This window comes from Pseudorasbora parva, chromosome 20 (genome assembly GCF_024679245.1).
Source record: "Pseudorasbora parva isolate DD20220531a chromosome 20, ASM2467924v1, whole genome shotgun sequence".
Lineage (NCBI taxonomy): Eukaryota > Metazoa > Chordata > Actinopteri > Cypriniformes > Gobionidae > Pseudorasbora > Pseudorasbora parva.
In genome coordinates, this window is record NC_090191.1 from 21,618,666 (window position 1) to 21,644,042 (window position 25,377).

The 25,377-nt window shown below is 38.4% G+C and overlaps 1 protein-coding gene across 3 annotated transcripts in view; it reads right to left on the reverse strand.

Annotated features, from left to right (window-relative positions):
• The window catches only part of il15ra (interleukin 15 receptor subunit alpha), an 85,168-nt gene that overhangs the window by 15,580 nt on the left and 44,211 nt on the right, over positions 1-25,377 (reverse strand). Inside the window, exons 2-5 of one of the 3 annotated variants that reach the window (XM_067428184.1) lie at positions 14,651-14,839; positions 11,839-11,859; positions 11,416-11,511; positions 10,015-11,329 (exon numbers count right to left, since the gene is read on the reverse strand). In XM_067428184.1, coding sequence (XP_067284285.1) covers positions 11,082-11,329; positions 11,416-11,511; positions 11,839-11,859; positions 14,651-14,839 — 554 coding nt within the window. In that variant the 3' untranslated portion in view covers positions 10,015-11,081. Of the gene's footprint in view, positions 1-10,014; positions 11,330-11,415; positions 11,515-11,838; positions 11,860-14,650; positions 14,840-25,377 lie in introns of those variants that run through there. The other 2 variants (XM_067428183.1, XM_067428187.1) reach the window with 2 other exon arrangements.

The window sequence follows — 25,377 nt, forward strand, 5'->3', positions numbered from 1 at the left end:
AAATTGTAGCTAGCTAAGCTATGTATCTCCCTCAACTCAGGTCTTTTCCACATAACTTAAGTTACTATTCAGATCAGAAAGATGTTCGAAAGCACTTGTTAGATGCACAAAACTTACTTTTAGCGTTTGGTAATGTTAAGTGCCTATTACCAACACAATCCAATCAGAATATTATATATTTAGTGTGTGTGTGTGTGTGTGTGTGTGTGTGTGTGTGTGTGTGTGTGTGTGAGAGAGAGAGAGAGAGAGAGAGAGAGAGAGAGAGAGAGAGAGAGAGAGAGAGAGAGAGAGAGAGAGAGAGAGAGAGAGAGAGAGAGAGAGAGAGAGAGAGAGAGAGAGAGAAAGAGAAACGAAAATCCAAAGACACAGGGGAAACAGTTGATAAAATCTGTTATATGGCTTGAGGGAAATAGGAACTTTGTAAGGGCAGAGCAGGATTGTTGACATTTTACATAGCTGTACTGCATTTGGTTAACATTTATGCATTACAGCACAATATGTAACTAGGCAGTCATCAGCATATGCATTCACTCTTAACCTGTAAAGTTTTAAAGCTATAAATTGTATGTATTGTGTGATGTGCTACATAAATAAATTTGACTATGACTTAAATGTGATTTGCATTTCAGAATGAGATCCCAGACTGTGCACTGTTCACCACTATAACTTTTGAGTGACACTGCATCTGAGGGAGAGGAGAGAACAGACATGCTTTATATTCTGACTACAGCTTAGGCAGATTTTAATGAATCGCAAATAGGGGTTCAGAGTGACAAACCTTGTACCTTGAACAAAATTGCCAAGTCCCTTACATATATGTTTGATGAGAGGCAGTTTATTGCCACAAGATAAACTACAAAATGAGCTTAATAAAAATATGCAAACCATCCTGCTTACTTTAACAAATTGAATTGAAAGCACCCCCAAAACAGTACACTGGGTCAGTTGCCTTGACATTAGTGGTTTGAGCAGAGATAGCAGAAAGTTTGCTTGAGTTGCTAGGGGACAACCTTTGTGGTGAGTGCTTTCAAGTCAAGTTTTAGTTTATTTTGCATCTATTTATGTTTTGTTTTGGAATAAACTGCACTTGGGTTCAGCTTCAAACTTACAATCAGTGGAATTTGTTGCAAAATGGAATCGTTACAACTTCTAATAGGTTCCATGCATATATGTGCATGTTTTTTTTTCTTTATGAGCATATGTGTCAAAATATGTATTAAACATACATAACCCTATAATATATGGGAAAGTATGTATGTATATATATATATATATATATATATATATATATATATATATATATATATATATATATATATATATACAATATGCGATGAATGCAATTGGTAAAATTTTTAAAAGGTTTCATATGCACTCACCTAGAAGGTTTATTAGGGAACACCTGTTCAATTTCTCATTAATGTAATTATCTAATCAACCAATCACATGGCAGTTTCTTCAATGCATTTAGGGGTGTGGTCCTGGTCAAGATAATCTGAACTCCAAACTTTATGTCAGAATGTGAAAGAAAGGTGATTTAAGCAATTTTGAGCGTGGCATGGTTGTTGGTGCCAGACGGGCCGGTCTGAGTATTTCACAATCTGCTCAGTTACTGGGATTTTCACGCACAACCATTTCTTGGGTTTACAAAGAATGGTGTGAAAAGGGAAAAACATCCAGTATGCAGCAGTCCTGTGGGCAAAAATGCCTTGTTGATGCTAGAGGTCGGAGGAGAATGGGCCGACTGATTCAAGCTGATAAAAGAGCAACTTTGACTGAAATAACCACTTGTTACAACCGAGGTATGCAGCAAAGCATTTGTGAAGTCACAACATCTGGCCCAATACTGGTTTACCACTGAAGCTAAGCAGGGCTGAGCCTGGCCAGTACCTGGATCGGAGACCGACTGGGAAAACCAGGTAGCTACTGGTAGAGGTGTTAGTGAGGCCAGCAGGGGGTGCTCACCCTGTGGTCTGTGTGGGTCCTAACACCCCAGTATAGTGATTGGGGCACTGTACTGTCAAAGAGCACCGTCTTTTGGATGAGACGTTAAACCTGAGGTCCCAACTCTCTGTGGTCGTTAAAAATCCCATGGATGTCCTTCGATAAAGTGTAGGGGTGTAACCCCGGCATCCTGGCCAAATTTCCCCATTTGCCCCTGTCCATCAATGCCTCCTAATCTTCCCCCTATCCTGATTGGCTTCATCACTCGGTCTCCTCTCCACCATAAGCTGGTGTGTGGTGAGCGTTCTGGCGCAATATGGCTGCCGTCGCATCATCCAGATGGGTGCTGCACATTGGTGGTGGTTGAGGAGATTCCCCCTTCTATGTAAAGCTCTTTGAGTGCCTAGAAAAGTGCTATATAAATGTAACAAATTATTATTATTCCAACACACAACCTTGAGGCGGGTGGGCTACAACAGCAGAAGAACCCACTGGGTACCATCTCCAACACAAATAGGAAAAAGAGGCTACAATTTGCACAAGCTCATCAAAATTGGACAGTTGAAGACTGGAAAAATGTTGCTTGATCTGATGAATCTTTATTTCTGTTGAGATATTCAGATGGTAGAGTCAGAATTCGGCATAAACAGAATGAAAACACCACTTGCATTTGTTTTCACTGTGCAGGCTGCTAGTGGTGGTGTAATGGTGTGGGGGATGTTTCTTGGCACACTTTAGACCCCTTAGTGCCAATTGGGCATTGTTTAAATGCCACGGCCTACCTGAGCATTGTTTCTGACCATGTCCATCCCTTTATGACCACCATGTACCCATCCTCTGATGGCTACCTCCAGCAGGATAATGCACCATGTCACAAAGCTCAAATCCTTTCAAATTGGTTTCTTGAACATGACAATGAGTTCACTGTACTAAAATGGCCCCCACAGTCACCAGATGTCAACCAAATAGAGCATCTTTGGGATGTGGTGGAACGGGAGCTTCGTGCCCTGGATGTGCATCCCACAAATCTCCATCAACTGCAAGATGCTATGGTAAAATATATGAAAGGTCATGGTAATATAAGAATAAACTCTAAGTTTCAGAGCGGAAAACTTCCCTGTTAGTCCTGTGCTTTATACTGACGTCAGTGCGCGACGAAACACACACCTCTACATCACATCTAATCCAGTTGCCCCGCCCACCGACTCATACAGCTCATCGGCTCGTGCTAGCTGGTCAACAACAATAAGCATGCTGAGGAAGATTGAGATATTGTGCTATTCCTGGTTGTGGAAGAACACAGTCGCAGCATAAGCTTCCTTCTGATCCTAATATTAGGAATGAGGGGTTGAACTTTATTTTTAATGAAGTACTAGCTCACATGGGGAAGACATATTCATTTCAGTTTACTGCGGAATCATTGGTAAACAAATCTCCAGTCGATGCTGGATTTGGATCCGAAAGGAATGGTGCAACACACTATTTTTTTAAAAGTCTTTTTTAAGAGTCTTACTACATATGAACTCTTTGTGGCTGTGATGTAGAAGACATTTTCACACATAGTTAAGAGCTAGAGGCTTGCTCCACATATCCTTCCTGACCTGAGTCCTGCTACCTTTGCGTTAGTCATGCGCAGTTGTGCTTAAGAAAATCACACATCATTGGATGTGTCAAACATCAATTAAAAAAATATTAACATAGAGTAATAATCATGAATATTTTGAATGGGACTCAAGTAGACTCGGAAATAAGTCCTTATATGTCCAAATGCACACGAGTCCATGACAAGACAGAGACCATTAAAATATGGTCTCGAGACCGAGTCTCAAGTACAAATCACTGTTGAACACAAATGAGGATTTTTAACTTCAACCATTGCTCGTATAATGCATGTCAATGGGGTGTATTTCTATGAGAGTAAAAAACACAGACATACAAATCCATATTAAACACAGCGGCTTGTGACAATACATTAATGTCTTAAGAAACAGAATGATCGGTTTGTGTGAGAAACCCAAACTGTATTTATATAATTCTTTACTTCCAATAAAACATGTACATCAGCCGTCCCCTCGCCATCACTGCCTGTGGGTGAGGTCAAATTACACGTAGAGATACGCGCAAGAGATCAATTCCACCGCTTGTATCCCATTGAGATATGCCGTATCTTGTACATTTGACCTTACTTGCAGGAAATGATGGCGCGGTCGTGGTTTTTGTACATAGTGTTGTATATGAGGACAAAAAGATATAAATAGTGTTTGGTTTTGCACTCTTATAGTGAAAAAACACCCCATCTTATAGAAAAGCACCCCATTAACATTCATTATATGATCAACGGTTGGAGTTAAAAATCTTCATTTGTGTTCAACTGAAGAAACAAAAACACCTACATCTTGGATGCCCTGGGGGTAAGCAGATAAACATCACATTTTCATTTTTGGGTGAACTATCCCTTTAAAGATTCCTTCACCTAGAAAGCATCTGTTGTCTACAAACAATCTAATCAACATCTTTTTTTCTTTCTTAAATTGACGAGCTAACGCTATAAAAATATACATAGTGCACTTCAAATAGCCATCTCTGTGATTTTGTCACTGATCAATACACAGACCATGATTTAAAAACAATATAAAAAACTTTATTCGTTTTATTATAACATTAAAGGAGAAGAGTGAGGTAAAGTACAATAATGGGAGGTTTATCAAATGTGTGCATTTGAGATGGTATTTGATAGACTGCTAAGGGTGAAGCCTTTAACAGGAGTCTGTTTGTGGGAGAAGCTTGTCGCTGGTGTCTTCGACATGGACGGAGCCTGTTTGTGGTTGATTTGTGTCATTGCCAGAGTCTGTTGTTGTGGGATTGTTGGCTGTGTTGTTTGGTTCAACTGAACAGTCTGCAGATGCACCGTCTGGCACAGGTATGTAGGTCATCTCATCTGGGTTGGTATAATATAGTGTGATCCTGTTTGTTTCTCGACGTCTCAACCTGTGGGTTGGAGGGTGAAACTATTAAGTAAGAAGCTGCGAAAAGCCTACAATTAAACTTCATTCCACAATAGATTTATAAAACATACCTCTTCCACCACAAAATGAATAGGCCTACTGCTACCCCCAGGCAGATGATAATTATTATGCTTGAAACTCGACCTACTGCTGCTAAAAGTTTATCAAAGAAAGAAAGAAAGAAAGAAAGAAAGAAAGAAAGAAAGAAAGAAAGAAAGAAAGAAAGAAAGAAAGAAAAATACAATTACAAAGTGGAAAGATATATTTTTAAATATTTATTTCAGGAAATGAACAGTAATAAATGGCACTCACATTTGTAATAGTCAGACGAGGCTCCCATGTCACCTAAATTAAAGAAATAATGGGTTAGTTTGTTCAAAACTAAACATTCTGTCATCAGTTCCTCGCACTTGTGCTATTCCAAACCCAAATGCCTTTCTTTCATTTAAAATTAAAAAGAATGTGTTTTTTAATGGAAAATCATAAGGGCATGGCCAAAAACTGTAGAATGCGGTGACAGGTAGGGGACATTTTTGGTTCACTCGGTTTTGTCGTGGCCACGACGTGGAAACTTGTGGGAACGTGATCATATGTTGTGGCCATGAGATATTAATTTGTGGGAAAGTCATACTTTCTCATATGAACATGATAATAAGTCGTGGCCCCAAGATCATTTTGTCGAGGTAACTACATGCCGTGGTCTCGCAATGTGAAGTCATTGCCTCGAGATCCTATGTTGAAGGAACGGCTTCATATGTTGAGATAACATCTATTTATATTAATATTTCTATAATATTTATTCTTAAGAAAAAGCGCAGAATTAAAAAAAATATTATATTAACCACTGTGTGTGACGATAAATGTGCGTCCATTTTTATTAATAGCATCAGTTTTCAGTTATTATTAATAGGCTATTATGTTAAAAGAATATTTAGGCTACAATATATACACTGTAAAAAAAAAGAAGTGACCGTCACATTTAAATTTTTCCGTTAGCCGAATTGAATTTCTGTGAATTAAATTGCAGCAATTCACAGAATTTCAATTTGGCCAACTGAAAAATGTAGATGTGATCAGTCACTGGAAAATTTTCAATTGGAGATTTTTTTTTTTTTTTTTACAGTGTATTTATTTCATCTTTTAAATCAATCCACTGATATGTAGGCTTAATCTGTTTTATTATTTGTGTTTATATGTATGTACATGATAATTATAAATAATAATAGCAATAATAATAATAATATCCTAATAATAATAAATAAAGACATAACCAGTGAATAGATTTAAAAGGCTGTGAGATGGGATGGATAAAAATGGTTGTTAATGCATTTAACTTGTGACTGCGAGAAATAGATGCACTGTAAAAAAAAAGAAAAAGAAAAAAAAGAATCAGGTCTCCAATTGAAAATGATCTTAATTTGTAGGAAGATCATAACTCATGGAAGCAAGATGAGTCATCCCCACAATATAATTTTGTTGAGGTGACGACATTATGTTGTGGCAACGCTATATATATTTTTCTTCTGGCCACAACATTACATGTTGAAAGAACGACACTGTATAAAAAATATATATATATGTATATGTTTCCAATTGAAAATTTTCTAGTGACTGATCTCATCTAAATTTTTCAGTTGGCCGAATAGAATTTCTGTGAATTAAATTGCATCAATTCACAGAAATTGAGTTTGGCAAACTGAAAAATTTAGATGAGATCAGTCACTAGAAAATTTTCAATTGGAAACATATACATATATATTTTTTTTTTATACAGTGTCGTTCTTTCAACATGTAATGTTGTGGCCAGAAGAAAAATATATATAGCGTTGCCACAACATAATGTCGTCACCTCAACAAAATTATATTGTGGGGATGACTCATCTTGCTTCCATGAGTTATGATCTTCCTACAAATTAATATCTGTTGGCCATGATATAGAATCACGTTCCCACAAGTTTATACCTCCCAGCCACCCTAGAAGAGCTCCAAAATTGAAGTGTGATGATGAATTACATGCTAGAACGAATTATGTCAAATGTGTCCTCAATTTCTATGTTTTAATATGCTAATATGTAAATGACATTAAACAGCTACACTGTAATAAAAAATGAATGTCTCCAATTGAAAATGTTCTAGTGACTGATCAAATCGAAATTTTTCAGTTGGCCAAATTTAATTTCTGTGAATTGATGCAATTTAATTCACAGGCATTCAATCTGGCTAAATGAAATTTTTTGATGTGATCAGTCACTAGAAAAATTTCAATTGGAGACTTTTTTACAGTGTATAGCAGAGGAGAAGATTTCTAATGAATAACAACTTGAAATGATGTCTGCTCGTATGGCTTTGGGAGATTTACAATATAGTGTGCAAGTTTGCATTTGGATTACTTTAATGGTAGGAGCTTGTGTCACTGTGCTGATTGAGATTAAACAGGATCTTAGGGCAGCAGTCTTTGTTTAGAAATTAACTTAATTCTTTACAAAACACAATCTCTTGAACAGAACAACCAACTAAATATGCTGTATTATTGACCATGAACTGAAATACACACATGGCTTAAATAAAGCAAACAAGAGAGGGTAAATTAACTACACACCTGAATAGAACTAACTCAATCAGTAACCATAGGAACAAACAGGGAGGCATTGTTAAATGTCTGAAGTCAGTGTGTTCATAGTTGCGTTTACACCAGAAGAGTTATTCTCCTGTTTATTGTTTTCATTCTTGGATTAAATAGCTGTTGTTGTTGTTATCATCGAGGATTATCGTCCTCGTCATGCACTTCTCTACAGCCACCCACCGTGACAGAATGCAAGACCATAACAAGGACTCAACTGGAAAACAGGCAAAGCTTAAGAGACTGGCAGAAGATCATCTCCTCTTCTCCCTCAGTCAAACTGGTAGGCCTCTGGAGCAATATGTGGAGGGGTTCTTGCAGTGTTACCATCTGGTGTCAGAAATTTGAGGGGACAGCCATCTGTAGTGGTCTCCGAGACCATAGTGGACATTATTGAGTGCACTCATTCAATCCCACATTGCACTACAATAGTGAATATACAACTAATGTACACTCAAAAAGCTAGAATAGCCATAATCCACTGTGAGAGTCACACGTCGACTAAATCCCAGCGTCTGACCACAAAATGTCACCACACAGCTTTTCCAAACCCCTGATCCAATGTGGCTTAAGCGTAATATACAGGTATAAATTCCTTTTTAATTGATTATTAAATTGTTTAATTGCGTTTATACATGCTAGTTTCCATTAGTTTAAGATACCCCTTGAAGGGAATAGTGAATGAGGGTTAAGGGGTTGAATTCGAACACAGCACAGGAGTACTCGGATGCTCAAGGCTTGTTTTTGGGAGGGACTTGATGACGAATTATATCGGTTTCTTTCTTCCAATAAATGCAGTGTATCCTTGGTTGATTAGATCAACTATGTCCTCTGGCTAACCGGTTAGGACTTTGCCCATGATCCTCCATTCTCATCCTGAAAACGTTTAAGCACTCCAGCTTTCCCAGAGACTGCGTCCAAGCCCTCCACTGACCTTACTATCATGACCTCCACTCCAGAGTCCGTTCAATGAGTAATGTTCCTTACTCTGTTCCAGTTATAGGGGTTGTTCAGATCATCGCAGGGTTTTGGGGGGGGACTGAAATCATCACGCACTTCACTATGAAAGTCACGTGTTTGTTGCGTTAGTTTTTATCGCATTGTTTGTGTGGACAGCTTCATCGCTCACTTTCATATCGGCTGCCATTATCTTAGCCACAAGGGTGGTATCTGTGTATCATGCAATGCGTCCAAACTACAAAGGGATTAACAGTCTGTACTTTAGTCGCCAATCCGCTGTTTTTACCAGTCATTGCCCGTGCGCCATTGGAGCAAATTCCCACATATTCCCACATCCTGTCTCTTTAGTGCAGGGTATGAAAAAAGTCTCACCTAAATTATGTGACTTCCCAGTTTTGGCAATCCAATGAGATATGATGAACGAGGCATGAAGAGCCCTCTCATTCATCGTAGCGTCTTTCTATAGCAGTGATTTTTGACCATGTAGTTTTCGCTGAAAAAAACTTGAGTGGCTTTGCCTGCAGCAAATTGTGTTTAGTTGTCAAGTGTCTTAGCATTTTGGAAGGTTTTTAAGGGTGTTTTCACACCTGAAAGGCCGCACCAAGGTCCGAACCAAAGTTTGTGTTTGGACATTTGGTTCTTTTTGGATTTCTTTCACATTGCAGTTATATCAGCGCACCAAAGAACTTTACATGACGCACTGGCGTCCTGTCATCATCATCTATGTGGGCTGCATCTTAACATTGATTGGTTTGTTAGCGGACGTGCGTCTGACGTCAGTGTGTTGTCAATTCAGAGGCTAACTTTGACAGGAATGAATGAACAGACGCATATCGTTGGCAATACTGTTAATATTATGGCACTACTATCTGCAGCACCAACTATACTCGAGGCAAATCCACCAAATGAACGTCCTCGTTATGCAAACATTTTATCGGCGCAGACAGGAAAGGAGGAGCTCCTAGAAGATAGGCTTTTTAGCCAAACATATAGTTATGTTTAAATATTATAATGTTATTTTTACATTTCATCTAGGCTATATTGATTATGAAACGTGCACAGATGTGCAATATATGTCAAAGACATCGAGTCAGAAATAATTTTGACCACTTCATTAAGATTTGTTTTGTAGAAAGCTTTGTATTTTGTATCTTAATTTAAATTAATGTTTCATCATTTGCCTGAATTTAATAAATAAGCTTAAATAAATAATATAGCAGACATCCCGTGACGGAGTGATCATTTGCGTTGCACATGAACTGGAGCGGTCTCATAACTAAACTGAAACTCAGCATAACGTTACTTGTCTCACAGACATTAGAAATATAGGCCTATATATATATATATATATATATATATATATATATATATATATATATATATATATATATATATATATATATATATATATATATATATATATATATATATATATATATATATATATATATATTCACAAGCAGAGCACGCCGTTCACGCGAGCTGACATGACTACACAAGCGGTTCTGTTTAAAATGCTGCGCGATCACTGCTGCTCACGTGTGCTGTGAGTTTAATCTGTGTTTTTTCACTAATCCTACACCAGAACTTCCTGTAAATGGTCTGAAAGTCCGAACTATACAGAAAATGCTTTCACACAAGAAATGAACCGAACCTTTGTTCAGTTTGGTCCGGACCGAGACTACCTCTTTTCGTCGGACCAAATTTCGTCTGTTTGGTCCGGACCATGGTCCGAGGGAGGTTTCACACCTGTAATTTTGGTTTGTACCAAACTGAAAAGTCCGAAAATCCGGACCAAACAAGGTAGGTGTGAAAGCACCCTAAGACTCTCCTTCATGAACACCTTGCCGCAATATTTTGTTAGCACCAATTAAAAATCGCTCCTTGTCTGATCAGCAGTTTAGCCATAGCCGTCTTTACACCACAGGAACTTTCCCCTGGAACTAGAGACTTTGAGGTAGTACTCTGTGTGTTTCGTCTGCAGGAACCAGGGTCTAAATGAAGTTCCAGGTAAATATTTCCCCCTCCAAACAGCCCTGCTCGCGAAGTAGTACTTTTTCAAAGTTCAGGAACTTTCAAAGGCGGGACTTGGGCGCTGAACATGCTGATTGGTTAAGCTCATGCAGACTTTTATTTCAACCGGCATTTTTAAAAGTGTTTTGCCAGGTTCGTTCTGTGTTCAGTAAATATCAGTCTTGCTCTCTCTGTCTGATGGCGCGCATTCGTCTCAGCAATCTTATTCGTCTCAGCAGCTTATGATGACTATAAACCACAAATTGCTACGTCCATGTGATTTACCAATCAGGCGAAAAACCACTGCTCTGCTCTTGCTGTAGGAAGTTTGAATGTGTGCATGAGCTAATAAAGAGTTTCACAAAACGGATTTTTCACTGTATGGAAAATAGCAGCGTGAACATTCTGCTAAACTTATATTTTTCTAAGTAACAAAGTCATACTGGTTTGGAACAACACAAGGGTGAGTAAATAATAAAAGTATGTCATTTCTTTGTGAACTATTCCTTTAAAGTTAGCCCCATGCATTTTAACCCATCTCAGTGAACGGCTTCACCTGTTATTGTAGTCAAAGGGCTTGACGGAGTATGTGACGATGTTGTTGTCATATAAGCTCTGCTTTTGAAGCTGCTGGATGGTGAATTTGTTGAAGTAATTTCATTGGTTGTTGTAAAAGGCTCTGCTTCCTTTGTTGTGCTCATCAAAGTTGGCTGGCTGGTAGTTCTTCTTGTTTTGGTTGTGAAAACTTCATTTGTTGTTGTCAAAATGTCAATGATATGCCCTGTTGCTGGAGTGTGGTATGCAATCAACGTAAATGTGGGCCTACCCAAACAATATCAAGACATACAAGCATAATATGACATATATATATACCTGTGGTTGGCATGCTTGTGCCAAGAATTGTGGTGTTCTTTATTTCTGTTCTTTCTGTGGTGGATGATGTGAAATGTTGAGTAGGCGTTTGGCTCTCTGCTGAAGCAAATAAATAATACAGGACACTTTAATCTTGAGGTAATATTGGTAAAGTCATAGGTTTTAAAAGTAATGTGTACAATTTTTTTTATTTAAAAAAACAACTTTCTATCCAGAGACAACTATAAGTAAACTATTCTCCTAAAACGTGTAAACAGTGCTTGTAATTCAGACACTGTAACTGGCTCCGTGGGACCAGTGGTAATCCATATGGTAAATGGCGCATAAATTACAATTTATTTATTTAAATTTACAATTAATACATTTTTCATTTCAACAACAGACACAGCAAGACAGGGGGGAAATAGAAATGACTGTACTTACTATGTTGCTTTTTGGGATCACCTGCAAAAAAGGCATAATAAAATCACTACATTGATCACCTGCATTCTGTTAGGATGTAAAACTAAACCAAATCCTACATTTTAGAATCACGAAAAGTAAATGTGATGTTTCCTAAAGGTGTTGTGAGTGGTTAACAAGGCATTGTTATGAAATTATTTTCGTTATTGTTGTTTTTTGTTTGGAGTGGGTTTTAAAGGCCAGTTCACACTGCACTAACAGACAGCAACCAACGACAATTGACAACAATTGTTTTCGCTGATTGAATATTAGATTGTCTTGAGAAGTGAAATACTGTAATCTCGTGACTGACGGCATTGGTCAGTGCAATGTCAATTAGCCTAGCTCAAGTTGACCCAACATTTTTAATTCTGTCATCATTTACTCACCCTCGTGTTGTTCCAGGCCGTAAGATAGAAATCTGAGAGATTTTTATCCCTCCATTTACATTCAATGCAACAGTCACTTTGACGCTTCAAAAAGTTCATAAAGAGATCGAAAACTGAATCACTATTAATGAATGGTTTAGTCCATCATGAAGAGACACGATTGCTTTATATGATGAACAGATTTAACTTAGGCTTTTATTCACCATTCATCAACACACACATCAGGTAAGCAGATAGAACCAATGACGTTCATTCTCGTGTATCAAGCATGTTTTTTATAATTGAATAAAACCAAAATTATATCTGGCACGCTAATAGTCAGTCAAGTCACCTTTATTTATATAGCGTTTTTATGATATGGATTGTTTCAAAGCAGCTTGAAAATGAAAATTCAGGAAATTAATTATATAGAAATAGTTCCCTTTCAGTCAGTGACGTTCAATGTACGTCAATTCGTCGGGTCAGTTCCAACATACGTCTCAGTTCACTGCTATGGGAATCGAGGGTTACATACGTAACCGAGGCTTTCCCTTTCAGTCAAAAAGTTCATAAACGTTCATAAAAAGTTTTTTTCATAAAAAGTTCAACGTCGAAACGGACAGATGAATTGATGTACGTTTCCGTTTCCTCCTTCAGGGAACGAGGGTTAGATATGTAAACGAGACATTTTGGCTGTACATCAGCTCTAGGAAAAAAGTCATTGTCCAGCTAAAGTCATTGAATGATTGATTGATCCGTTGTAAAAAAATAAAAAATAAAATAATAATTAGCCTAGTTATTTACTTTGTAGTTATTTAGTTATTTACTTTATTTTACTTACACAACAACATTTTCAACCAAAAAATATACAGTTAAAAAAGTGGAAATCCTTTGGTAATCCTTGTAGATGCCTTTCCTTTCTAAAATGGAGCATAGTTGTGAGGATACAGCCTTTTTTAGTGTCTTTGACAGAAAGGGTAGATTCGAGATCGGCTTGTAATTTACTAATTCTGTAGGATCAAGTTGCCTTTTAAACAAAAAAAAAATCATAGCCACCTTAAAGGTATTTGGTACGTATCCTAGTACTTTTATGAAAAAGATGTAATGATATTAAGAAGAGGATCTACGACCTCTGGCAGCATCTCTTTTAGTAGCTTAGTCGGCATGTTGTTGATTTAGACGATTTAACGAGTTTAGACAATTCTTCCACAGCAACAAATTAATTATCATATCTGATGCGATACTGTAGGAGATGGTTACATAGTTTTAATTTTCTCTCTAATATAATCAATCTTGCAAGTAAAGAAGTTCATAAAATCATTATTGCTGTGCTGTTTGGAAATATCAAATGCTTTATTTTTTGTTAATTTAGCCACTGTATCAAATAAATACGGCAAAGAGTTTATATTATAGCACTTTATACAATATATTGCTTAATATCTAGCAGCTTTTTCATATTAAACATGTAAAACAGTCTCAGTGTTTCGTTTCATCAGAAGTACAACTTTGTTTTATATTCTATAAAGCAGCTCTCCAGTGTTCATGTTTTCATTCACGGATGTCTGACTTCCACAGACTTGTATGGAAAAAGAACTATAAAATATTTTCCATGTGAAATAAGGCGGAGCTCCGCGCACATCCACTGATGTAATGAGCACGGACCAATGGTAGTACAAAGGTCTTTATCAGCCGAAGCAAACTTTCTGGCAAGTTCTGGTTCGAACTTCCAACTGAACTTGGAATGATTTTGTGTGACAGGTACTGGTGAAAATGCACCAAATACCTTAATTATGGAGAGAAGATATATTTAATATTTGATCACCAACAAATTTTCTAAACTACCATTCGAACAGCAGCTACATATTAAAACTGAAGGAAGACTCCATCCCTAAGGGATCAGGTATCAGCTGCACTAAAATCCAAACATGCTATTTTAAGACATTTAACGGGACAGAGGAATGGATTTTGGTTGCAATTTTATGCTATGTGAGTGATTATTTTGCTGTATATGTGTCATTTCCTCTCTAAAGCTAAACCCATTTAAAGCAGTTAAGCAAAAAACAAATATAAAATAAAACATTTAAACATATCCTCAAGCCTCTATTGTAAAACCCACCAGCCGCCACTTCTTACTGGCAAAAGAGCCCAAACCTAAAGTGGAATTTTGTATACATTTTTGCACAGATTCTCAATCTGGGGAGTCAAAACTAGTTGTCGAAAGTCAGAGCCACTCTGCAGATTTTTGGCAGTGAGATTTTGCAGAACTGTTTAGTCTATGTTGGGTACGGATAATTCAGTGGCTTTAATTATTCACTTACTTAAATAACGAAGACAAAAATTGTTCTCAGGAATCTATCAAGTATCTAGATAGACAACTAGATTATCAATAGCCCCAGACATCTCTCAGCAACAAGTAAGACTCTTACGTATGCACCGGAGGGGAAGGTCATTATGCCAGGATAAGATGCCATTTTTTTGTTTGCAGCGGATCAGGCTGGATGTTCCTGCTTTCCTCACGAAGCCCTCTGCACATTTAATGCGAACTGTCGCATTAACGGGATGTTTCTCATTAACAGGAACTGTGTTGGGTGCCTGAGTCGGGGGTTCACAGAAACCTGAGATAAAATAAGAAAAATATTACAAAAATGATTACACATGCAAACAAAGAAACTCAAAGAGTTGATCGATCCAATTCATCATATTTGCATTGACATCATAATTTCTTCTCTGTAACGTGCTCAAATCAAGACGCACAATCCATCTGTTAACTGAAAAGAACAGTGATTTTAATTACATAGTTTCTCTTTTTTCCCCACTTCCTTTTTTTTTTCATTTTAACAAAGAGTTTAGAGCTTGGAACAGAGAACAAAAGTATTGTTACATACTCTGCAGTATTTATAATCCTTCATGTTGTAGTGATACAAAAATGGAAAAGAATGGTAAATTGACAAATGGAAACAAAGACCAAAACTGGACTTTGAGCCTATATGGAAAGTGTGTTCAAAACATGACTTTAATAAAAATGAAAGGGTTTACATAATTAATGACATTCTGTAATACACAACAACTTGCATAGCTGGTGCACACCAGGGAAACAAACATGAGTACATTTCAAAAAAGAAAAACGTGGTCCATTTAGTGGTCCATTCGCATTTAAGCTCTTCCTGTTTATATGGAAACTATGTTTTGACCTTTTACTTGATGGTTACAATACATGACCTATAGATTATTATTGAAATAAAAAAATATTGAAAATGGTTTAAAACGTCCGTTTAAAATCATAATAAACCAACATGGAGTGTGAAAACAGCGTATGGATCAGAGGAATGTTAGTCATTATAAAACAAAAGAATTGGTACAAAAACCCTAGAGCACATTTGTGGTGCAAAAGAAAATCTTCAGTACATTTTTGGACAAGACAGTGCACATAGCTGTCAAAAAGGAGATTATAAAGTTACAGTTTGGAAGGGTATGGTGCTCCCCCTCTAATGGAATGAGGAAATAGTTAAACACACTATTTATAATCATTTATCTTCCAACATATACAAAGCCCCAAACCACAATCACCTCAAAATAGTGCTTATCTCACCAGATTAGAAACAAGCCGAAACATTATGACAACAGAACCACTATTCAAAAGGAAAAATGTGGGGGAACATTTCTGCAATGGTATTTTCGCAATCTTGAACCACTGTGAAACACCACTCTTAGAAATGCATTCTTCGGCTCAAACTGGGCCTCAGAATGGGAAAGAGAGATCATTTAATAAGTGACTTGGACTTGAACATGGCATGATTGTTGGTGTTGTAAGGGGGTATTCAGAAACTGGTAGGATTTTCAAGCACAGCTATCTTCTAGGGTTTAAAGAGAATGGTCTGAAAAAGAAAATATCCAGTTACAGTCTGTGGGTGAAAATGCCTTTTTGATGCTAGGGGTCAGAGGAAAATGGCCAGTCTGGTTTGAGCTGATAGAAAGGAAAAGGTAACTTAAATAATGACTTGTTAAAACTGAGGCCTGCAGAAGAGCATCTGTGAACACACAACACGTTGAAACTTGAAGCAGATACAGGGCTACATCAGCAGAAGACATACTGGGTGCCAATCCTGTCAGCTATGAACAGAAAACTGAGGCTACAATTAGCCAATGCTCAACAAACCTGGACAATTGAAGATTGGAAAACATTGCCTGGTCTGATGAATGTTAATTTCTGCTGCGCATACATTTAGAATTGAATTACATACAACTGGAAAAATGTGTATGATAAGACTGAAACTATGGAAACTATACAAGAACAAACGATATAACAATAAATTGACAAGTAAGAAAGCTTATTATAATAAAATATTAAACAATAATAAAAAATTATATAAAAGGCCTATGGAAAGTGTTAAATAATATTTCATAGTCGAATCAATTCTGGTCATGGTCAAGTATGTTCATAGTCAAGTCTGTTTGTGTGTCAAGTCTTTATGGTTTTGGATCTTGTAAATAAAGCTGCACTTGGGTTAATCAAAGCTTGCCTCCAGCCCTGACCAGCATCCAGAGAGGGCTCCAGCCCCTGACCAGAATCCAAAGAAGGCTCCAGCCCCTGACCAGCATCCAGAGAGGGCTCCAGCCCGTGACTAGCATCCAAAAAAGGGCTCCAGCCACTGACCAGCATCCAAAGAGGACCCCAGTCCATGACCAGAGCCTAGAGAGGAATCCAGCCCCTGACCAGCATCCAGAGAGGGCTCCAGCCCATGACCAGAGTCTAGAGAGGGCTCCAGCCCCTGACCAGTATCCAAAGAGGGCTCCAGCCCATGATCAGAGTCTAAAGAGGGCTTCAGCCTGTGACCAGAGTCCAGAGAGGGCTCCAGCCTGTGACCAGCGTCCAGAGAGGGCTCCAGTCCATGACCAGAGCCTAGAGAGGAATCCAGCCCCTGACCAGAGCCTAGAGAGGAATCCAGCCCCTGACCAGCATCCTGAGAGGGCTCCAGCCCATGACCAGCGTCCAGAGAGGGCTCAAGCCCCTGATCAGTGTCCAGAGACCGCTCCAGACCATGACTCAATAGCTACGCCCAAGAAAATTTTGGAAGGGGCAGAGGGTACCGTGAGAAGGCCACTAAGGCTGTGTCTGTGGCCTACTGAACTGTCTGCACTGCCATGGTCCCATGAACTGCCTGAGCCTCCATGGCTACTTGAACTGCTCCACAGCCCAGGTCCACCTACGCTCCCAGGCCCATCTCTGCCATGCTAGGGTTCATGTCCTGTCCCCCTGCACGGGCATCGCCTGCCATCCTGCCCCCAAGACCACCCTCCTAGACTTGAAGAGCTCTTTTCCAAAACGTGATAAACGTTTATTCATGCCATTTTGCTGTGGACTGAACCTATTTTCTGCTCCATCAATCTTTGGTTCCAAATCGTTATATTTCCAAGATGCAGTTTCTTTCCAAACCGCTATAAGTGCTGAGCCTGTTTTTAGCCTAAATGCGATATATCCTCTAGTTTCGTCTTGAGCCCCTGCCCCTTTGAAAGTGAAAGTACCTTTTCGGTCATGCTGTGGTGCCCCCACAAATGCAATCCTGGCCGGAACAGAATCTTGTACGGAACGCGATTCTTACCGGCAATCTGCGACACCCCCCACCGGGACACAATTTTTACCGGCAATCTATGACACCCCACCCCTCCATATGCCCTCCACCTTTTTTTAAATGTAAGTATAATGTAAAAAAACATGTATGTACACAATAATATTCAATTTTGTGAAGAAACAGTTATTGATACTAAGATGGTTAAAATCTTCTCAAATAATAAGCCATGGCTCTCTAAAGATTTAAAAAAAACTCCTCAATGAAAAGAATTGGGCATTTCGGGAAAATAATCATGATGGATTTAAAATTATAAGGAAGGAACTGAGAGCTATGATACAGAAAGCAAAGATTGATTTTAAACATAAGATAGAGGATCAGTTAGCGAATCAAGACGCAAGGAGTGCTTGGCAAGGCTTGAATAAGATGATGGGGCGTGACTCAAGAAATGTAAATAATGATATCATTATAGGGACGGATGGTTTTAAATGGGTTAACGATTTGAATTTGTTTTATGGAAGATATGATGTAGCCGATAACTGGAATAAGATTGAACAAATAAGTAATAATATCCCAGTGGCGCCACCAATTTGGTTGACAGGGGACCAAATCAGAAGGTCACTTAAAAGTATTAAACCCAATAAAGCACCGGGTCCAGATGGCCTTAAGGGCAGAGTTTTAAAGATATGTGCAAATGAACTAACTGACCCCCTAACAAAATTATTTCAGTTTTTATTAAACTTACAGATAGTACCGAATCTATGGAAGTTATCATTGATAAGACCTCTTCCGAAAAAAGTAAAAGCAAAGAATCTAGATGACTTTCGTCCAGTGGCGTTAACATCAATACTTGCTAAATGCATGGAAAGAGTAGTTAGTGATTATATTAAACAAGACATATCAGAACAATTAGACGTACTGCAATTTGCATATAAAGCACAAAGAGGAACAGAGGATGCAACGCTCACTATGGTCGATACAATTACAAGCCATTTACAAAAAGCAAAGGCTTACGTGCGTGTTCTTTTTATTGATTACACGTCTGCCTTTAATACCATGCAGATACATCTGCTATTGGAACGTCTCTTGATCCTAGGTGTAAATGGAGGAATAGTTCATTGGATAAAGAATTTTTTAACAAATCGACCACAGCGAGTTTGTGCTCGAGGGTTCGAATCAGATATTATATTTTTAAATACGGGGGCACCCCAAGGATGCGTCCTGTCACCTCTTTTATTTTCGGTCTATACAAATGGTATAAGAGTGCAGCATGAGAATTATAAATTATATAAATACGCAGATGATATGGCACTTGTGGCACTTTTATGGAAAGACTGTGTACATTTTGAGTACGAGGAACATGTTTTGAAATTAGAAAAATGGTGTGAAGAAAGTTCCTTATTGATAAATGTACATAAAACAAAAGAGCTGATTTTAAATCATCCGGAGCCTTTAACAGAAATACTGCTATGTGATCAAACTGTTGAAATTGTGAAGACTTTTAAATATTTAGGAATCATGATTGATTGTAAAATGAACTTCTCTGATAATGTGGCTCTTATTTGTAAGAAAGCAAATCAAAGGTTATTCTTGCTAAGGAAATTGAAAGATTTTTGTGTGAGTACAGCTGTGCTGCAAAGAGTTTATACAGGTCTAATTGAGAGTGTTTTAGGGTATAACATTACAGTGTGGTTCGGACGAGTTACTCTGGTAAATAAAGTTAAATTAGACAGAGTTACAAGAGTAGCTGGAAAAATTATAGGATTAAAGCAAAAATCTGTCGCTCAGTTATACCAAACTGCTGTTCAGAGAAAAGCTTTGATTATAACAAGAGACACAACACACCCCTTGAATCATGTTTTTGAATTACTACCATCACGTCGTCGCTATAGAGTGCCAAAAGCAATTAGAGCAATATATAAACAAACGTTCGTACCAAACGCAATAAGTCTTTTGAATAAGAGGTAAGAAATGTGAATATTTTAATTTTGTCATTGTAGATGTATTGTATTGTTAGATGTATTTATTGTATGTTGTGTACTGTAAATTGTTCTGTGATTGTGTGGCGAGACCAAAGATCAATTTTCAGCTTAGGCTGAACAATAAAGTACTACTACTACTACATAAGTGCATTGTATCAAATGATTCATTTAAATTTAACTACACCTAATATAAAGTGGGTCCAAGAGTTTTGTTGGCCGTCAGGAGCCACCCCTAGAGGAGGGGATTTGTCACGATGTGTTTGGGGTTTGTTCATGTTTCATGTTCTGAGTTAATGACCCTGTCCCAAATGGCACCCTAAACCTTTCTTCCTCTGAGTCCGCACTTTCACAACATAATGCCGCTTTGACTGCCGGAAAGAAGTCCGCTGCGTAACCCGCACCACTGGAGGCTTGGCAGAAGTGTGCATCAAGGGAGCATATCAACCTCAAAGGGGGTGCTCGAGAGCTTCCTGTGTTGTTCAGGATCGAGTACAAGATCTCTCTCCTTACGCACCAGTGCATCCATGGTGATGCTCCCTCCTATCTCAAGGAACTCCTCACCACACAAACAGCCACTCCTAACCTCCGCTCTGTTTCTCTGTTTCGTCTTAAAACTCCCTCGACCAATCTCCGTACTATGGGAGATTGGGCCTTCTGCTCTGCAGCCCCCAGTCTGTGGAATGCTCTCCCTGACCACCTGCGGACTCCACAGACTATGGATAGTTTTAAGCGTGGTCTTAAAACCCACCTTTTTAGCAGAGCTTTTAATTGACTTGTTACTTCTTTATTTATTTTTTATTTTTTCAGTTTTATTTATTTTATTTTATTCATTTACTTATTTATTTATTGTTGTTGATTTTTTTTTTAATTCTGTAGCACTTTGAGATTTTGTTTAATATAAAGTGCATTATAAATAAAATGTATTATTATTTTATTATTATTATTATCTGTCAATCATCGTATAAAGCCCGTCCTGAAAATTTGATTGGTCCGAACAGTTTCTGTTTGGGTGTAATTACTCGTCAATGGATCAAGTCCAGACCGACTTACCCAATCTCAAATTTTGTAGGCGGAGCTAAATTCGGCTGGCATCCAGACTATGGTAACCCTCTGTATACGTGTTTTGGTATGGTCAAGTCATTGTTTAGTTTGTTCATGGTTAAGAGTTTTGTTAATGAGTTAAGTATGTTTATGGGATTTCTGCTCACATTTTGGAGTTAATAAAGACTGCAATTAGATTCTGCACACTTGCCTCCGATGGACTTACACTCACCTAAAGAATTATTAGGAACACCATACTAATACTGTGATTGACCCCCAGAACTGCCTTAATTCTACATGGCATTGATTCAACAAGGTGCTGAAAGCATTCTTTAGGAATGTTGGTCCATATTGATAGGATAGCATATTGCAGTTGATGGAGATTTATGGGATGCACATCCAGGGCACGACGCTCCCGTTCCACCACATCTCAAAGATGCTCTATTGGGTTGAGATCTGGTAACTCTGGGGGCCATTTTAGCAGTGAACTCATTGTCATGTTCAAGAAACCTATTTAAATTGATTCAAGCTTTGAGACATGGTGCATTCTCCTTCTGGAAGTAGCCAGTATCAGAGGATGGGTACATGGTGGTCATAAAGAGATGAACATGGTGAGAAACAATGCTCAGGTAGGCCGTGGCATTTATGCCAGATGCCCAATTGGCACTAAGGAGCCTAAAGTGTGCCAAGACAACATCCCCCCACACCATTACACCACCCCCACCATCTTGCACAGCGGTAACAAGGCATGATAGATCCATGCTCTCATTCTGTTTACGCCAAATTCTGAGTGCAGGCAATCATGAAGCAGGTGTCAGAGCTCACGACTGAGATCAAACAGCTAACATCACCCCACTGCGACCAGCCCACCGTCTGTTCCCCCCAGCCCAGTCACCGGCATCAGTCAACACGAGCCCCCCGAATATCTAACAGCTGCAGGGACAAAAGACCTTCTCGTTCACTAGAGCACTGAGGCATTGCCAATCATTCACTGAACGAGCTTCTAAGAAATGTAAAGATATTGTGGAGTGGATGGCATTCAAAAAGCAAAACTATTTTTAGTTTTGACCTTATCTTCTTCTCTACAGTGACCTCCAGTAAGTCTGGACTAAGACCAATAATCAAACCAGCCCTCTTCCTCAACTTGTTAACCCTACCAGTATTAGTTAAAATGGTATGAGAAAGATTATTACCAATCCTTACAAACTGTGGTCATGATAAGAGGTAATCTAATATCCAGGTGATAGTTGTATTTTGCAATTTAAAATCAATTAGTTTGTTGGTTAGAATATGTGGCTGTATAGTGTTAAAAGCACTTGAAAAATCAAAAAACATGATCCTAACAGAGCTGTCAGTAGTTTCAAGATGACTCTAAATATTTTGGACCACAAAAAAGTAAAGCATCTCTACCCCAACAGCCTTGCAAATTGCAAAGGGTCCTGAAAAACAGACACCTGCCTAGTCAGGTGATCCAGGACAATCCATTTAAAACACTTCATAATGTGCAAGGTCAAGGCAATAGGCCTCAGATTAGCAAGGTTGTTGGATATCTTAGCTTTTTTAAGAATATGAACAAGGCAAGATGTTTTCCACATAACTGGGATCTTAGCAGAAGACAGAGACAAAGAAAACAATGAATAAAGAACAGAGCATAACTGGTAAGCACATGTTTTAAGGGTGCATGGATAGACAGCATCAGGTCGTGGTGCCTTATTAGATTTAATACACCTTAACTGTTGACGAACCTCTTTACTGTTGGGATTGATGGCTGGGCTACAATCCTCAGAGCTGCTCTGTCCAAGATCGGAAAGAACATTCTCGTGTAGAGAAGAAAAATCGAATTCATCAAACCTTGCAAAAAAGCGTTGGCATCATTAACCTGAATACACAATTGACATAAACAGGGATTACTGGTTCCATAACCAATAATAGACTTCATACCATTCCATAGCCTTTTTGTGTTGGTACATGACATATTTCCTTCAGCCCTTTCCTTATATTTTTGTTTTCCCTGTCTGATAATAAACGTAAGCTCTCTTTGAGCACCTTTCTTTATCACTACTATAAAAAGCAGCTTTCTTCTTGTTAACAGCAGATGTAACTTCTCTGGTAACCCACGGATTATTATTGGGGAGAATTTTTGTTTACCAGGAATTAAAGACTCAATACAACAATCAATATAACACATCACTTTGCCAGAGATACTGTCAAGATCCCTATCATCATCAAAAAACACATTCCACTCTGTACATTCAAAGCACCCCCTTAATGATTCACAAGCATCCTCTGACCACAGTTCTTGAAGTAGTTGGCTGTTTGATGCCAATGAAGAGTAAAACCTTCAATATCCACATGAGAATCAGGTATCCTGTTCGAAAGCCACGTCTCAGAGAAACAGATTACGCTAGACTGCCGGAACATGCGTTCGAACTTCAAACAAGCTGTCAACTCGTCCCCCTTGTTGACAAGGGAGCGGACATTCTCCATAATAGCCGAAGGTAGAACAAGTTTATTTCCCCGCTGACAATTTCTGACGCGGACACCTCATCTGCTGCCTCTCTTCCTTCCTTTGGCCCTGGACTTAATCTCTGAAATATCGGCATCAGGATCCATTAGACTTGGTGCAGAAACCCGCAGCTGAAGAAGCTTTCGGCTGTACGTAATGGCAAGCCTGGCTCTCTCATTACCTGGAATGATTGTGCGGCTTTCCAAACAATCAATGTCCACAGCCACAGAAGGCAAACAAAGGTACGATTGTTAAGTGAAACCATAATCATGTCATCCGAAATCAAAAACAGAAATTAAAAACTAGATGAATAAATAAAATAAACACATTTAAACACAAATGTTCGGACATGGTGGTAGCAGAGTCAACAGCAAAAGGGGCGGCACCTCAAACTGGGTCCCTGCGACCTTGTATTGATTACCGTGGGTTGAACTACATCACGGTAAAGAATACATATCCTTTGCCATTAATGTCTTCAGCCTTCGAGAGGTTGCAGGGAGCATCGATATTCACAAAACTGGATTTACGCAATGCAAATCCTTGGGTCCGCATAGGCAAGAGGGACGATGACTGCGCTTTAAAAAGACCCAGAGGGCATTTTGAATTTTTGGTCATGCCCTTCAGGCTGTTTAACTTCCCTGCGGTCTTCCAAGCATCAGTTAATGACGTGCTCGGAGACGTAACTTTTATGTTGGTTTGGGTTCCATATAAAGATCCAGAAATTTTTTATTTTTTATTTGTCAAGTTTTTTGCCAGGTGGCTTTTTTTATTTATATGATGTCATTACCAAAAAGAAGATGTATGTTCTCGACACCAATGACTGCTTTACTTATTGTGGTTTTGAGTATCTATGCATCTGCCATCTTCAGTGAACACAAGAATGCGCAGTATCTCAGACAAATGAATCCAGATATTTTAATCAAAACAGCAAATTTGTTTAAAGAACCAAATTAGCCAGAGATCACAAATCAAAAAAGTTATCACAAATAAAATATCTGGGATCTGTCAAATCATCTCAGATGTATTAAGCAAGGTCCCCAACTTTGCTATTGCCTGATACATGATGATAATCTGTACAGTACTGTAATCTGAGCAGTGTTTATATCGTTAGCTAGCGTGTATATATCATTAGCTAACACTGGTCTCTCACCGAGAAACCTGCCCTGTTCTCTACTGTTTCTCCTCACACAAAAACAGTGTTAATTTTGACAGCAAATTCAGATTTAGTCTTAGTCTTAGTCTTAGTCTTTTGAATAACACACCATTTAGTTTTAGACCCATTTTAGTCATCTGAAATCTTTTAGTCTTAGTCTAGTTTTAGTCGACTAAATATCATAAGAGTTTTAGTCTTAGTCTCACGGGTCGGTTTGTATAACGTTTTAGGTTCACGGTTTCAGTACGGTTCGGTATTTGCTATGTTCACAGAATAAAGGACTATTAAAAATAAAGAAAATAAGAACAAATAACTTAAATACAAGCAGTAGCACAAATTAATTCTATTGAGCAAAGATACTGATAAAATGAACAATGTATTTCCTGTTTTTCAGGTAGGTCTAACGTTAGTTTTAGGTAGAGAAATAGAATAAATAATCAAATGTAAAATAACTACATATTTAACTGTTTAAATGAAAGATTAATTCTTATTAAACTTACACAAGCTGTTCAATCAAGAGCAGTGAGTCCTCATATTTTCTTTGACATTAAAGGTTGCTGCCCCTTTAAGACAGGGGTATGCATCGTCTTTCTCGACTGTATAAAGATCACTTAAGGCATATTCAGACTATGTCTGCTTGGATACTTAACATGATGGACATGTTGACATACTTTTTGTATGAGTTTGTCCGTTCAAGCACAAGACTTGAAAGATAACTGAATATTTGCACGCTGTGGGACGCGTGCGCGTTCTCGGATGACAGATCTTCACACAGCGCATGCGTGCTCTCATTCGCGTCTTCTGGCAAATATACCCGGGTGAGGACGGCGAAATGACTGAACAAACGGTAGCACTCGCATGCATTGAACACAGTATACAAAGAGAAACCGTTTTGCCAGTTTTT